General features: G+C 54.2%; 1 protein-coding gene across 1 annotated transcript in view; it reads left to right on the plus strand.

Annotated features, from left to right (window-relative positions):
* Window positions 1-12,724, plus strand: part of CDK18 (cyclin dependent kinase 18) — a 50,876-nt gene that overhangs the window by 16,580 nt on the left and 21,572 nt on the right. Inside the window, exon 2 of the mRNA XM_064732817.1 lies at window positions 6,878-7,032. Within this exon, the coding sequence (XP_064588887.1) occupies window positions 6,909-7,032 (124 nt within the window). The 5' untranslated portion in view covers window positions 6,878-6,908. The remainder of the gene's footprint in view (window positions 1-6,877; window positions 7,033-12,724) is intronic.

Consider the following 12,724-nt stretch of genomic DNA (forward strand, 5'->3'; position numbering starts at 1 on the left):
ATTCCCCATTTCTCCGAGCCTTGCAGGAGTGAATCGGTGCCACCTCATAGCCAGGAGTGCTGAATAGGGCTTTTCAGTTTGCCTTGTAAACACCACTGCTAATCTCTCCGGGGATTAAAAAATAAATAAATAAACAACAACAAAAAAAAAAAACCGGTTTAAAACAAGCAAACTTTTCCCTCCGAGCCTTCCTCTCTTTCAGCTGGGAAATAAGGGCAGAAATCTGGTAAAATATAAGGGAAAAATACAGAGAATTGATAATTTTTGAGGGGCAATAATTAGTGCTGCAAAGCTTTGCTGGAGGAGGGAGGGGACAGCTCCATATTCTGGTGATGCCTAAAATACCTGGCTCAGGAATTCCAGAGCAGGGAATCTGTAAATTCAGGGAATTTGTAATTTCTCACTCAGGAGAAATCCATTCCCATGCAGAACAGCTCAAAGGTGATTTCCGGACACAGCCTTGAGGGCAGCTGCATTTAAAGGATCTTTAACTCCTTGCGAGGAGTTTTCCTGCTGGGATTCACCTTTGGGGCTCTTTGAAGTGCTCCAGCCGCGTATTTACCCTCCACCCCAGTTCCAGTAAATGCAGATCACTCGCCCTGCCGGCTTTAATCCTGGTTTTTGGTCGGCTTCCAAGCAGGGTGATTTCATTTTTTTATGCCTAAATTCCTCATTGCTGTGTGAAGCTGCTCCTTCCCTTCGTGTCGTGTTGCTGCCTGCTGTTAATTATCCGGCTCGCTCTGCATCCCCGGCAGCATCCAGGGATCCTGCCAGGCTGTAAAACCCAAAGTGATGTCATGGCTGTGCTTAACAAGTGTCACTTTTCCCTCGGAAAGTCAATAAATGCTTCCTTTAGCACGCTGAGGGGGGGAAAAAAAACCCCAATAAAATTAAACAAAATTAAAACAAAATGAAACAAAACGAGAGGCGGTTGCTAGGAGTTCTTCCTTTGAAATCCGTGCTGGGGAGAGCAGCTGTGAAAAGGGATTTTTTTATCCCACAAGGAATGTGGCTGGAGGGTGGGTGAAGCTCCTGGAACCCTGGGGGGTTGTGGGGTGCCCCACATTGCCCGGCCCGACCCTAAATTCACTCTGGAACCCCACATTGCCCGGCCCAACCCTAAATTCACTCTGGAACCCCACATTGCCCGGCCCGACCCTAAATTCCCTCTGGAACCCCACATTTCCTGCTCCAGCCTGATCCTAAATTCCCCCTGGCACAAAGGTTGTGGGTGCTTTGCTTGCAGCAAATCCCACTTTTGGGATCCTGTATGGATCCCATATGGGACAGGGGACAAATTCCTGTCAGGGAAGGAGCCAAGAATTGAGGACAAGGACAATCCCATAAATCCCAGCTGACAATCCTGTAAATCCCAACTTTGGGATCCTGTATTCATATGGGACAGGACGAATTCCTGTTGGGGAAGGAGAATTCCTGTTGGGAGCAGCCAAGGGCTGAGGACAAGCACAATCCCATAAATCCCAGCTTTGGGATCCCATAAATCCCAGCTTTGGGGTCCCATAAATCCCAGCTTTGGGATTCTGTGTCCAAATGGGACAGGGCAAATTCCTGTCAGGGAAGGAGCCAAGGGCTGAGGACAAGGACAATCCCATAAATCCCATAAATCCCAGTTCACAATCCCATAAATCCTAGATCACAATCCCATAAATCCCAGATTTGGGATCCTGTATCCATATGAGACAGGACGAATTCCTGTCAGGGAAGGAGCTGAGGGCTGAGGACAAGCACAATCCCATAAATCCCATAAATCCCAGCTGACAATCCTGTAAATCCCAGCTTTGGGATCCTGTATTCATATGAGACAGGGTAAATTCCTGTTGGGGAAGGAGCTGAGGGCTGAGGACAAGGACAATCCCATAAATCCCAGCTTTTGGATCCCATAAATCCCAGCTTTGGGATCCTGTATCCATATGGGACAGGATGAATTCCTGTTGGGGAAGGAGCCAAGGGCTGAGGACAAGGACAATCCCATAAATCCCAGTTCACAATCCCATAAATCCCAGTTCACAATCCCATAAATCCCAGCTTTTGGATCCCATAAATCCCAGCTTTGGGATCCTGTATCCATATGGGACAGGGCGAATTACTGTTAGGGAAGGAGAATTCCTGTTGGGAGCAGCCAAGGGCTGAGGACAAGGACAATCCCATAAATCCCATAAATCCCATAAATCCCAGCTCACAATCCCATAAATCCCAGCTTTGGGATCCTGTATCCATATGGAACAGGGCAAATTCCTGTCAGGGAAGGAGCCAAGGGCTGAGGACAAGGACAATCCCATAAATCCCAGCTTTTGGATCCCATAAATCCCAGCTTTGGGATCCTGTATCCATATGGGACAGGATGAATTCCTGTTGGGGAAGGAGCTGAGGGCTGAGGGCTGAGGACAAGCCCAATCCCATAAATCCCAGCTTTTGGATCCCATAAATCCCAGCTTTGGGATCCTGTATCCATATGGGACAGGGCGAATTCCTGTTGGAGAAGGAGAATTCTTGTTGGGAGCAGCCAAGGGCTGATGACAAGCACAATCCCATAAATCCCAGCTCACAATCCCATAAATCCCAGCTTTGGGATCCTGTATTCATATGGGACAGGACGAATTCCTGTTGGGGAAGGAGCTGAGGGCTGAGGACAACCACAATCCCAGCTTTGGGATTCTGTGTCCAAATGGGACAGGGCAAATTCCTGTCAGGGAAGGAGCCAAGGGCTGAGGACAAGGACAATCCCATAAATCCCAGCTTTGGGATCCCATAAATCCCAGATTTGGGATCCTGTATCCATATGAGACAGGATGAATTCCTGTCAGGGAAGGAGCCAAGGGCTGAGGACAAGGACAATCCCATAAATCCCATAAATCCCAGTTCACAATCGCTTAAATCCCAGCTTTGGGATCCTGTATCCAAATGGGACAGGGCAAATTGTTGTCATGGAAGTGGCCAAGGTCTGAGGACAAGCACAGTCCCATAAATCCCAGCTTTGGGATCCTGTATCCATATGGAACAGGGCAAATTCCTGTCAGGGAAGGAGCTGAGGGCTGAGGACAAGGACAATCCCATAAATCCCAGTTCACAATCACTTAAATCCCAGCTTTGGGATCCTGTATCCAAATGGGACAGGGCAAATTGTTGTCATGGAAGTGGCCAAGGTCTGAGGACAAGCACAGTCCCATAAATCCCAGCTTTGGGATCCTGTATCCATATGAGACAGGATGAATTCCTGTTGGGGAAGGAGCTGAGGGCTGAGGACAAGGACAATCCCATAAATCCCAGATCACAATCCCATAAATCCCAGCTTTGGGATCCTGTATTCATATGAGACAGGGTAAATTCCTGTTGGGGAAGGAGCTGAGGGCTGAGGACAAGGACAATCCCATAAATCCCAGCTTTTGGATCCCATAAATCCCAGCGTTGGGATCCTGTATTCATATGGGACAGGGCAAATTCCTGTTGGGGAAGGAGAATTCCTCTCAATGAGGAGCCAAGGGCTGAGGACAAGCCCAATCCCATAAATCCCAGCTTTGGGATCCCATAAATTCCATTTTTAATGTGAACTCCGAGCAGCTCCAGGTGTAGCTGGAGAAATGAACCCGAGGATGCGAGAGCAGAGCAGGGAGAGGCTCGGGCGTGGCAGGAGAGGCTGCAGCCAGCCCGGGGCTATTTTTACCCCTCTCTCCTCTCCCAGGTTTATATTTAGAGCTGCTGGCATTCCTGCAGGAAGGATTTGGATTTGTGGAGCAGTTTTGTGGCAGCGAGGAGCTGATTCCCTGTAAACCATCCACAGCTTTTTGGGGAGGGGAATGAAGATGGAGACAGCACTTCTCCTCATCTTCCTCATTCACCTGAGTGTCTTTTCTGTTCCCTGCATCTTTCTTGACCCAGATTTGATCCTGACCAAAGGATCAAAGGAGGTTATGGATGGAGACACCACTTCTCCTCATCTTCATCATTCACTCCAGTGTTTTTCCTATTCCCTGCATCTTTCCTGGCCCAGATTTGATCCTGACCAAAGGATCAAAGGAGGTTATGGATGGAGACACCACTTCTCCTCATTTTCCTTGTTCACCCAAGTGTTTTTCCTGTTTCCTGCATTTTTCCCGACCCAGATTGATCCTGACCAAAGGATGAAAGGAAATCCTCATTCACCTGAGTGTTTTTCCTGTTCCTGGCCCAGAATTTGATCCTGACCAAAGGATCAAAGGAGGTTATGGATGGAGACACCACTTCTCCTCATTCTCCTCATTCACTCGAGTGTTTTTCTGTTTTCTGCATCTTTCCTGACCCAGATTGATCCTGACCAAAAGATCAAAGGAGGTTATGGATGGAGACACCACTTCTCCTCATTCTCCTCATTCACTCGAGTGTTTTTCTGTTTTCTGCATCTTTCCTGACCCAGATTGATCCTGACCAAAAGATCAAAGGAGGTTATGGATCAGCTCCATGGGGGATGATCAAAGCAGGAATTGCTCTGCCAAGCACCTTCCCAATATCCCAAAATCCTGCTTGATGTCCCGATTATCCCATTCCAGCCCCTGCCAGGCTGGGATTTTGTCCCCAGTGCGGGACCAGGAGCTGGATTCACTTCTGGATCTCCTAAATCTCCTTTGGAACCCAGAGCATCCTCATTGTGTCCGAGCACGTTCCTGCAGCGCTGGGAAAACATTCCAATGTCTGAAACCCTGAAACTGGAATGGGGGTGTCTCCAACCCTCCTGCCTCCCTTCCCACCCCCGGCAAACCCCCCGAATCCGGGCACGGCCGAGCCTTCAGCCTCGGCAGGGTGGGAGCTGAGCGGGGGCAGGGAATGGCCGGGATTTTCAGCGAATTCCCGGGATTTTCAGCGAATTCCCGGGATTTTCAGGGGATTCACCCGCTGCAGGGTGCCGTGCCTCACCGCAGAGCCTGGCAGGCGCCCAGCCGAGTGTTTACATTGCTGAGGGATCATCCTTTAAAGCGTTCACACGCGGGCGCGCCGGGCTGGGCGGTGCCGTTGTCCTGGAGACGGGGATGCGGTGTGAGATCGGTGTGGAACGATGCGATCGCCCTGGGGCCGTGCTGATAACGCTGGGAGGGGGCTGGGGGGCTCTGGGGACAGCCAGGGGAGAGCAGGAGTGGGGACACCCAGGGGGAAGGGGCTGAGCTGCTCCAGACATGGGATGTGCAAGAAAGAGCCTCTCCCAATTGGGAAAAAAACCAACCCTGAGAAGTTTTGGGGTCTGTTTGGTACCAAGGGGTGATTGAGCTCTTCAGATTGGATTGGAGGATGAGAGCAGTGTTAGAGCCCAGGGTGGTGCTGTTAAAGCTGGGGGGCTCTGGGGACAGCCAGGGAAGAGCTGGAGGGGACACCCAGGAGGAAGAGGCTGAGCTGCTCCTTGTGGGGAAAAAGCCAACCCTGAGAAGTTTTGGGGTCTCTTTGGTCCCAAGGTGTGGTTGAGCTCTTCAGATTGGGTTGGTTGAGTTCAGATGGGCTGAGAGCAGTGTTAGAGCCCAGAGTGGTGCTGATAAACTTGGGGGGGCTCTGGGGACAGCCAGGGGAGAGCAGGAGTGGGAACACCCAGGGGGAAGGGGCTGAGCTGCTCCAGACATGGGATGTGCAAGAAAGAGCCGCTCCTTGTTGGGAAAATCATCCCTGAAAAGTTTTGGGGTCTGGTAGCAAGGGGTACTCTGGGCAGAGAGCAGTGTTAGGCCCAGGGTGGTGCTGATAAACCTGGGGGGCTCTGGGGACAGCCAGGGGACAGCAGGAGTGGGGACACCCAGGAGGAAGAGGAGACCCCCAGGAGGAAGAGGCTGAGCTGCTCCAGACATGGAGTGTGGGAAAAGCTGCTTCTTGTGGGGAAAATCATCCCTGAGAAGTTTTGGGGTCGGGTTTACCAAGGGCTGAGAGCAGCATTAGAGCCCAGAGTGGTGCTGATAAAGCTGGGGGGCTCTGGGGACAGCCAGGGAAGAGCTGGAGGGGACACCCAGGAGGAAGAGGAGACCCCAGGAGGAAGAGGAGACCCCAGAAGAAGAGGCTGAGCTGCTCCTTGTGGGGAAAAAGCCGACCCTGAGAAGTTTTGGGTCTGTTTGATCCAAAGTGTGGTTGACTCTTCAGATGGGTGATTGAGTTCAGATTGCACTGAGAGCAGTGTTAGAGCCCAGGGTGGTGCTGATAAACCTGGGGGGCTCTGGGGCAGCCAGGGGACAGCAGGAGTGGGGACACCCAGGAGGAAGAGGCTGAGCTGCTCCTTGTGGAGAAGAAAACCATCCCTGAGAAGTTCATGACAGGACATTGCCAACCCCAAAGAGCAGCAGCTGTGGGGTGGGAATTGGGGTGAGGATGCTGCCAACCCCAAAGAGCAGCAGCTGTGGGGTGAAAATTGTGGTTGGAATTCTGCCAACTCCAAAAAAGCAGCAGTTGTGGGGTAGAAATTTGGGTCAGGATGCAGCCAACCCCAAAGAACATCAGTTGTGGGGTGGGAATTGGGTTCAGGATGCTGCCAACCCAAAAAGCAGCAGCTGTGAGGTGGAAATTTGGGTCAGGATGCTGCCAACCCCAAAAAGCAGCAGTTGCAGTGTGGGAAATGGGGTGGGGACATTGCCAAGGCCAAAGAGCAGCAGGTTTAGGGTGGAAATTTCGGTCAGGATGCTGCCACCCCAAAGCACAGTTGTGAGGTGGAAATTGGGGTCAGGATGCTGCCAACCCCAAAGAACATCAGTTGTGGGGTGAGAATTGGGTTCAGGATGCTGCCAACCCAAAAAGAAGCAGCTGTGGGGTGGAAATTGGGGTCAGGATGCTGCCAACCCCAAAGAGCAGCAGCCTTGGGGCTGGGGGCCCATCCTGGCGCTCTCCATCCCCCTGAGCCTGCTGCCCCCTTTCCCTGCAGGGCTCTGCCGTCCCTGGCAGCTCGAGGGAAGATGAACAAGATGAAAAACTTCAAGAGGAGATTTTCGCTCTCAGTGCCACGCACGGAGACCATCGAGGAGTCCCTGACGGAGTTCACGGAGCAGTTCAACCAGCTCAACAACCAGAGGAACGAAGGTGAGGAGCCCTGGGCTGGGTGAGAGCCTCTCCAGCCACCCTCGGGGTTTCTGGAAGTTTCTGCCCCTCGTTCTGTGTGAGCAACACCTCGGCGTTAAAGCTGCACAGAGATTTATCCTTCACCAGGAAAGGCGGATGGGAGGGAAGGGAATTTGCACAAAACGGGGAGCTGTGGTTAAGGTGGAGAGTGGGAAGGTGTGGGATCCCCCCAGAAGAGGGGGGTGACCCCTGTGGGGGCTCCAGGCTGGTGTTCCCAAAGCCAAAGGGGCTGTTCTGTCCTGGGCAGCACCCGGGGCTCGCTGGAGCAGCCTTTGCTCCTCCCTGTGTGTTGGTTTGGAGCAGGCAGGGAGATGAGGGGTTAAATCCAAACGTGGGCACAGCCCCTGAGCCAGCACAGCTCCCAGAATGGACTGGGGCAGGGCCCAGGGAGATGAGGGGTTAAATCCAAACCTGGGCACAGCCCCTGTGCCAGCACAGCTCCCAGAATGGACTGGGGCAGGGCACAGGGAGATGAGGGGTTAAATCCAAACCTGGGCACAGCCCCTGTGCAGGCAAAGGTCAGGGCAGGGCCCAGGGAGATGAAGGGTTAAATCCAAACCTGGGCACAGCCCCTGTGCCAGCACAGCTCCCAGAACGGACTGGGGCACATCTCAGGGAGATGAGGGGTTAAATCCAAACCAGGCTCATCCCCTGAGCAAACAGAACCCCCAGAATGGGCTGGGGCAGGGCACAGGGAGATGAGGGGTTAAATCCAAACGTGGGCACAGCCCCTGTGCCAACACAGCTCCCAGAATGGACTGGGGCAGGGCACAGGGAGATGAGGGGTTAAATCCAAACCAGGCTCATCCCCTGAGCAAACACAACCCCCAGAATGGGCTGGGGCAGGGCACAGGGAGATGAAGGGTTAAATCCAAACCTGGGCACATCCCCTGTGCCAACACAACCCCCAGAACACATCCCCCTGCACATCTCAGGGAGATGAGGGGTTAAATCCAAATCAGGGCACAGCCCCTGTGCAGGCAAAGGTCAGGGCAGGGCCCAGGGAGATGAAGGGTTAAATCCCAACCTGGGCACAGCCCCTGTGCCAACACAGCTCCCAGAACAGACTGGGGCACATCTCAGGGAGATGAGGGGTTAAATCCCAGCCTGGGCACAGCCCCTGTGCCAGCACAGCCCCCCAGGCAGGCTGGAGCACATCTCAGGGAGATGAAGGGTTAAATCCCAGCCTGGGCACAGCCCCTGTGCCAACACAGCCCCCCAGGCAGGCTGGGGCACATCTCAGGGAGATGAGGGGTTAAGTCCCAGCCTGGGCACAGGTGCAGGCTGGGGCAGGCTCGGGGCAGGCTGGGGATGCTGCAGGCGCTGGGAACGGCCCAGCCTGGGCAGCCGTGCTCGGGCAGAGCTGGGCAGGGCTTGGGCAAAGCTGGGCAGAGCTGGGCAGGGCTTGGGGAGCCGGGCAGAGCCAGACAGAGCTTGGGGAGCCGGGCAGAGCTGGGCTGGGCTCGGGCAGAGCTGGGCTGGGCTCAGAGAGCTGGGCTGGGCTCAGGCAGAGCTGGGCTGGGCTCAGGCAGAGCTGGGCTGGGCTGGGGCAGAGCTGGGCAGAGCCTGGCAGAGCTGGGCTGGGCTCAGGCAGAGCTGGGCTGGGCTCAGGCAGAGCTGTGCTGGGCTCAGAGAGCTGGGCAGAGCCTGGCAGAGCTGGGCAGAGCTGGGCAGGGCTTGGCAGAGGTGGGCAGAGCCAGACAGAGCTTGGGGAGCCGGGCAGAGCTGGGCTGGGCTCAGGCAGAGCTGGGCTGGGCTCAGAGAGCTGGGCAGAGCTCTTGGGGAGTTGGGCAGAGCTGGGCAGAGCTGGGCTGGGCTTGGGCAGAGCTGGGCAGAGCCAGGCAGGGCTTGGGGAGCCGAGCAGAGTCGGGCAGAGCTGGGCAGAGCTGGGCAGAGCCTGGAGGAAGCCAGGCAGAGCTGGGCTGGGCTCAGAGAGCCGGGCATAGTTGGGCAGAGCTTGGGCAGAGCTTGGGCAGAGCTTGAGGAGCTGGGCAGAGCCTGGGGAACCAGACAGAGCCAGGCAGAGTTGGGCAGAGCCTGAGGAACTGGGCAGAGCTCTTGGGGTGCCAGGCAGAGTTGGGCAGAGCCAAGCAGAGCCAGGCTGGGCTTGTGGAGCTGGGCAAAGCCTGGGGAGAGCCAGGCAGAGCTTGGGGAGCCAGGCTGGGCTTGGGGAGCTGGGCAGAGCCAGGCAGAGCCAGGCAAAGCTGGGCAGAGCCTGAGGAACTGGGCAGAGCTGGGCAGAGCTGGGCAGAGCCTGGAGAGCCGGGCAAAGCTCTTGGGGAGCTGGGCAGGGCTTGGGCAGAGCCTGGGGAGCCAGGCTGGGCTTGAGGAGCTGGGCAGAGCCGGGCTGGGCTCAGAGAGCTGGGCAGAGCTTGGCAGAGCCGGGCAGAGCTTGGGAAGCCAGGCTGGGCTGGCGGAGCTGGGCAGAACTTGGGCAGAGCCAGGCTGGATTCCTGCCCGGGGTAAATCCCAGCCATGCCACGCTGCCTCCTGCCAGCTGTGCCACAGCCCGGCCCTCCCCGTGCCCCCAGCTCCCTTTCAGGCTCTGTTTGCCCTCTCTGAGGGGCTGAGCCCTGATGTCAGTGCCTGGCACCAGCAGGGAGGGCCCGGCCGTGCCAGCCTGGCTGCCCAGGGTGCTGAGCTCGCTCAGGGCTGCTGCAGCTTTTCCCTTCCTGGCAGGATCCCTGGGGCTGTCCCTGGGCTCTCTGTGTCCCCGAGATCCAGAGCCCACCCTGGGGACAGCTCAGGTGCTCCTGGCTCCAGGGGCAGATCCCAGCAGGGACCAACACCTGGGCTCTCCTTTCCTCAGGGAATTGCCTGGAGTTTGGTTTTCCCTCTTTTCCCTCCAGCCTCAGAAATCCCTGGCTGCAAATCCCAAACCTGGGTGGCTCTGAGTGCCAGAATCACAAAATCAGGGAAGATTTGGGTTGGAAGGGACCCCAAAGCTTCTCCCATTCCTCTCCCAGGCTTCTCCAGAAGGGGACAGGCAGGGGACAAAGCTGCCCCATCTGCTGAGAAATCCCCAGCTCCATCCTCCCCATCCCCTCGTTCTCACCACCTCACCCTCACAGATGCTGATAAAAGGAGGAAAAACAGGTTTGGGGGTTTGTTTTTCTTTTTCCAGGCTGGAAAATCAAACAGCTTTCCAGCCTGGACACATGCTGTCACCAGCAATGTCACCTTGGTGCAACCTGAGTCAGGTTTTTACAGAGGGATCAGGGCTGGGTGGGTTTGGGGGCATCCAGCAGCACCCCCCAAACACCCCCAGCCTGCTCTGCCCTCCCAAAATTCAGTGTTTGGGCTGGAAAGGGACAAACCAGAGCCAGCTCTGACCTTGGGAGCACCAGGCCATGAGGAAATGATGATGATGAGGGGGAGGAAGGAGGGTGAAGAAACCAAGCCTGGAGAGGAGGCAAATAAATTCACAGTTCAAATTCACACTCAGCACAGGAATTCAGAGTTCCAAGGCAGGCAGGCAGAGGAGGGTCCTGGCCCCTTTCCTTGGGAGATCAAAGCTTGTTTGGGCAGAGGAGGAGTTGAAATGGATAAATGTATTTATAAAATGGATAAATGTATTTATAAAAAGGGCTGCTGTGTCTGCTTCCCTTCCTTTGATACGGCAGCAGCCTCGTTCCTTCCCTGTCAGGGAATTCTGCCCGCCCACAGCTGCACCCTGCAAGGTCCTGCAAGGTCCTGCAAGGTCCTGCAAGGTCCTGCAAGGTCCTGCAAGCTCACAGATTCACACCAAGGTCCTGCAAGGTCCTGCAAGGTCCTGCAAGGTCCTGCAAGCTCACAGACTCACACCAAGGTCCTGCAAGCTCACAGATTCACACCAAGGTCCTGCAAGGTCCTGCAAGCTCACAGATTCACCCTGAGCTCCCTTCAAGGTCCTGCAAGCCCACAGATTCACACCAAGGTCCTGCAAGCTCACAGATTCACACCAAGGTCCTGCAAGCCCACAGCTTATTTGGAAATACAAATCCTCCATTCCTCCCACACTGGAGTGTCCAGGTTGTGGATTCACCTCTGATTTTACATCAGATATGACAAAGAGTTTGGATCAGAGCTGCTGCACCTTTTACCCAGCTTTGGTTTTGTTCCACCTGTGGCAACCAGCACAAATTCACCCAAAATATCATTTCCAGCGGCTTCTCAGCCTCCATTCAGCCAGACCTTAAATGTCCTTTTTCATTTTTAATTCTTACAAAATTTACGGGTTTTTCCCCATTTTCTGAGGTACCTGAGAGGTTCCCAAAACACCTGATACCAGAGATTCCCCTCTAATGTACAGCCTTCCCTTTTCATTTTTAATTCTTGCAGAATTTAGAGGTTTTCCCCATTGTTTCTTTCACTTTTCAATGTCCAATTTCATTGATCAGCAAACCTGAAGTTTATTTGTAAAAGCAAAATCTCTTTTCCTATTCACCAATCAGTGCAATCCTTCCCATTGTTTATCTCTCTTTTTTTTTTAAACTCTCATTTGTTTATCTCCTGGTTTTATCTACCAGCAGACCCACAGCTTGTTTGGAAAGACAAATTTGTCATTCCTCCCACATTGGAGTGTCCAAGTTGTGGATTCACCTCTGATTTTACATCAGATATGACAAAGAGTTTGGATCAGAGCTGCTGCACCTTTTACCCAGCTTTGGTTTTGTTCCACCTGTGGCAACCAGCACAAATTCACCCAAAATATCATTTCCAGCGGCTTCTCAGCCTCCATTCAGCCAGACCTTAAATGTCCTTTGCTTTCATTTTTAATTCTTACAGAATTTAGGGGTTTTTCCCCATTTTCTGAGGTACCTGAGAGGTTCCCAAAACACCTGATACCAGAGATTGTCTCTGACCCACTGCTCTCAGAGCTGCTGGTTTGCAGCTGCACCTTCTACCCAGCTTTGGTTTTGTTCCACCTGTGGCAACCAGCACAAATTCACCCAAAATATCATTTCCAGCAGGTTCTCAGCCTCCATTCAGCCAGACCTCAAACATCCTTTGCTTTCCTTGATTAAAATTTGCTTGGCAAACGAGGAAGTTCAGAAGTATTCGGTCCAGTTGAATGAATCCACGTTATTCTCATACCTGCGGTTAACTCAGGGGACGTTTCCTGGTTGTTGCTGTGGAAGCAGATGGAGGGGAAGGGACAGGGAGCAGAGGAGGGGTTTTGCCAAGCCCTGGCACCGTTTCAGCCCCTCTGAAGCGCTGGGGAGGTGTGAGCTGGGCACCCAGCCCTGCCCTCCCTGTGCCCATGGCACGAACCCGCGGCCCTTGCCAGGTCACTGCCCTGCCAGCTCTCATCCGTCAGCCCAGCAAACCGAGCCAGGGCCCAGCCCCGCTCAGCAGCACTGAAAATCCAGCCCTGTCCCCACAGCCATGAGATCGTCCCTGCAGCAGGGGGACTGTCCCCGAGCCTGGGGACAGGGCAGGGACAGGGCAGGGACAGGGACAAGGACAGGGAAAGGGAAAGGGAAAGGGAAAGGGAAAGGGAAAGGGAAAGGGAAAGGGAAAGGGAAAGGGAAAGGGAAAGGGACAGGGAAAGGGAAAGGGAAAGGATAGGGACAGGGAAAGAAGGGAAAGGGAAAGGAAAGGGAAAGGAAAGGATAGGGACAGGGAAAGGGACAGGGCAGGGAAAGGACAGGGACAGGGACAGGGACAGGGA

The sequence above is a fragment of the Zonotrichia leucophrys genome, chromosome 26 (assembly GCF_028769735.1).
Source record: "Zonotrichia leucophrys gambelii isolate GWCS_2022_RI chromosome 26, RI_Zleu_2.0, whole genome shotgun sequence".
Lineage (NCBI taxonomy): Eukaryota > Metazoa > Chordata > Aves > Passeriformes > Passerellidae > Zonotrichia > Zonotrichia leucophrys.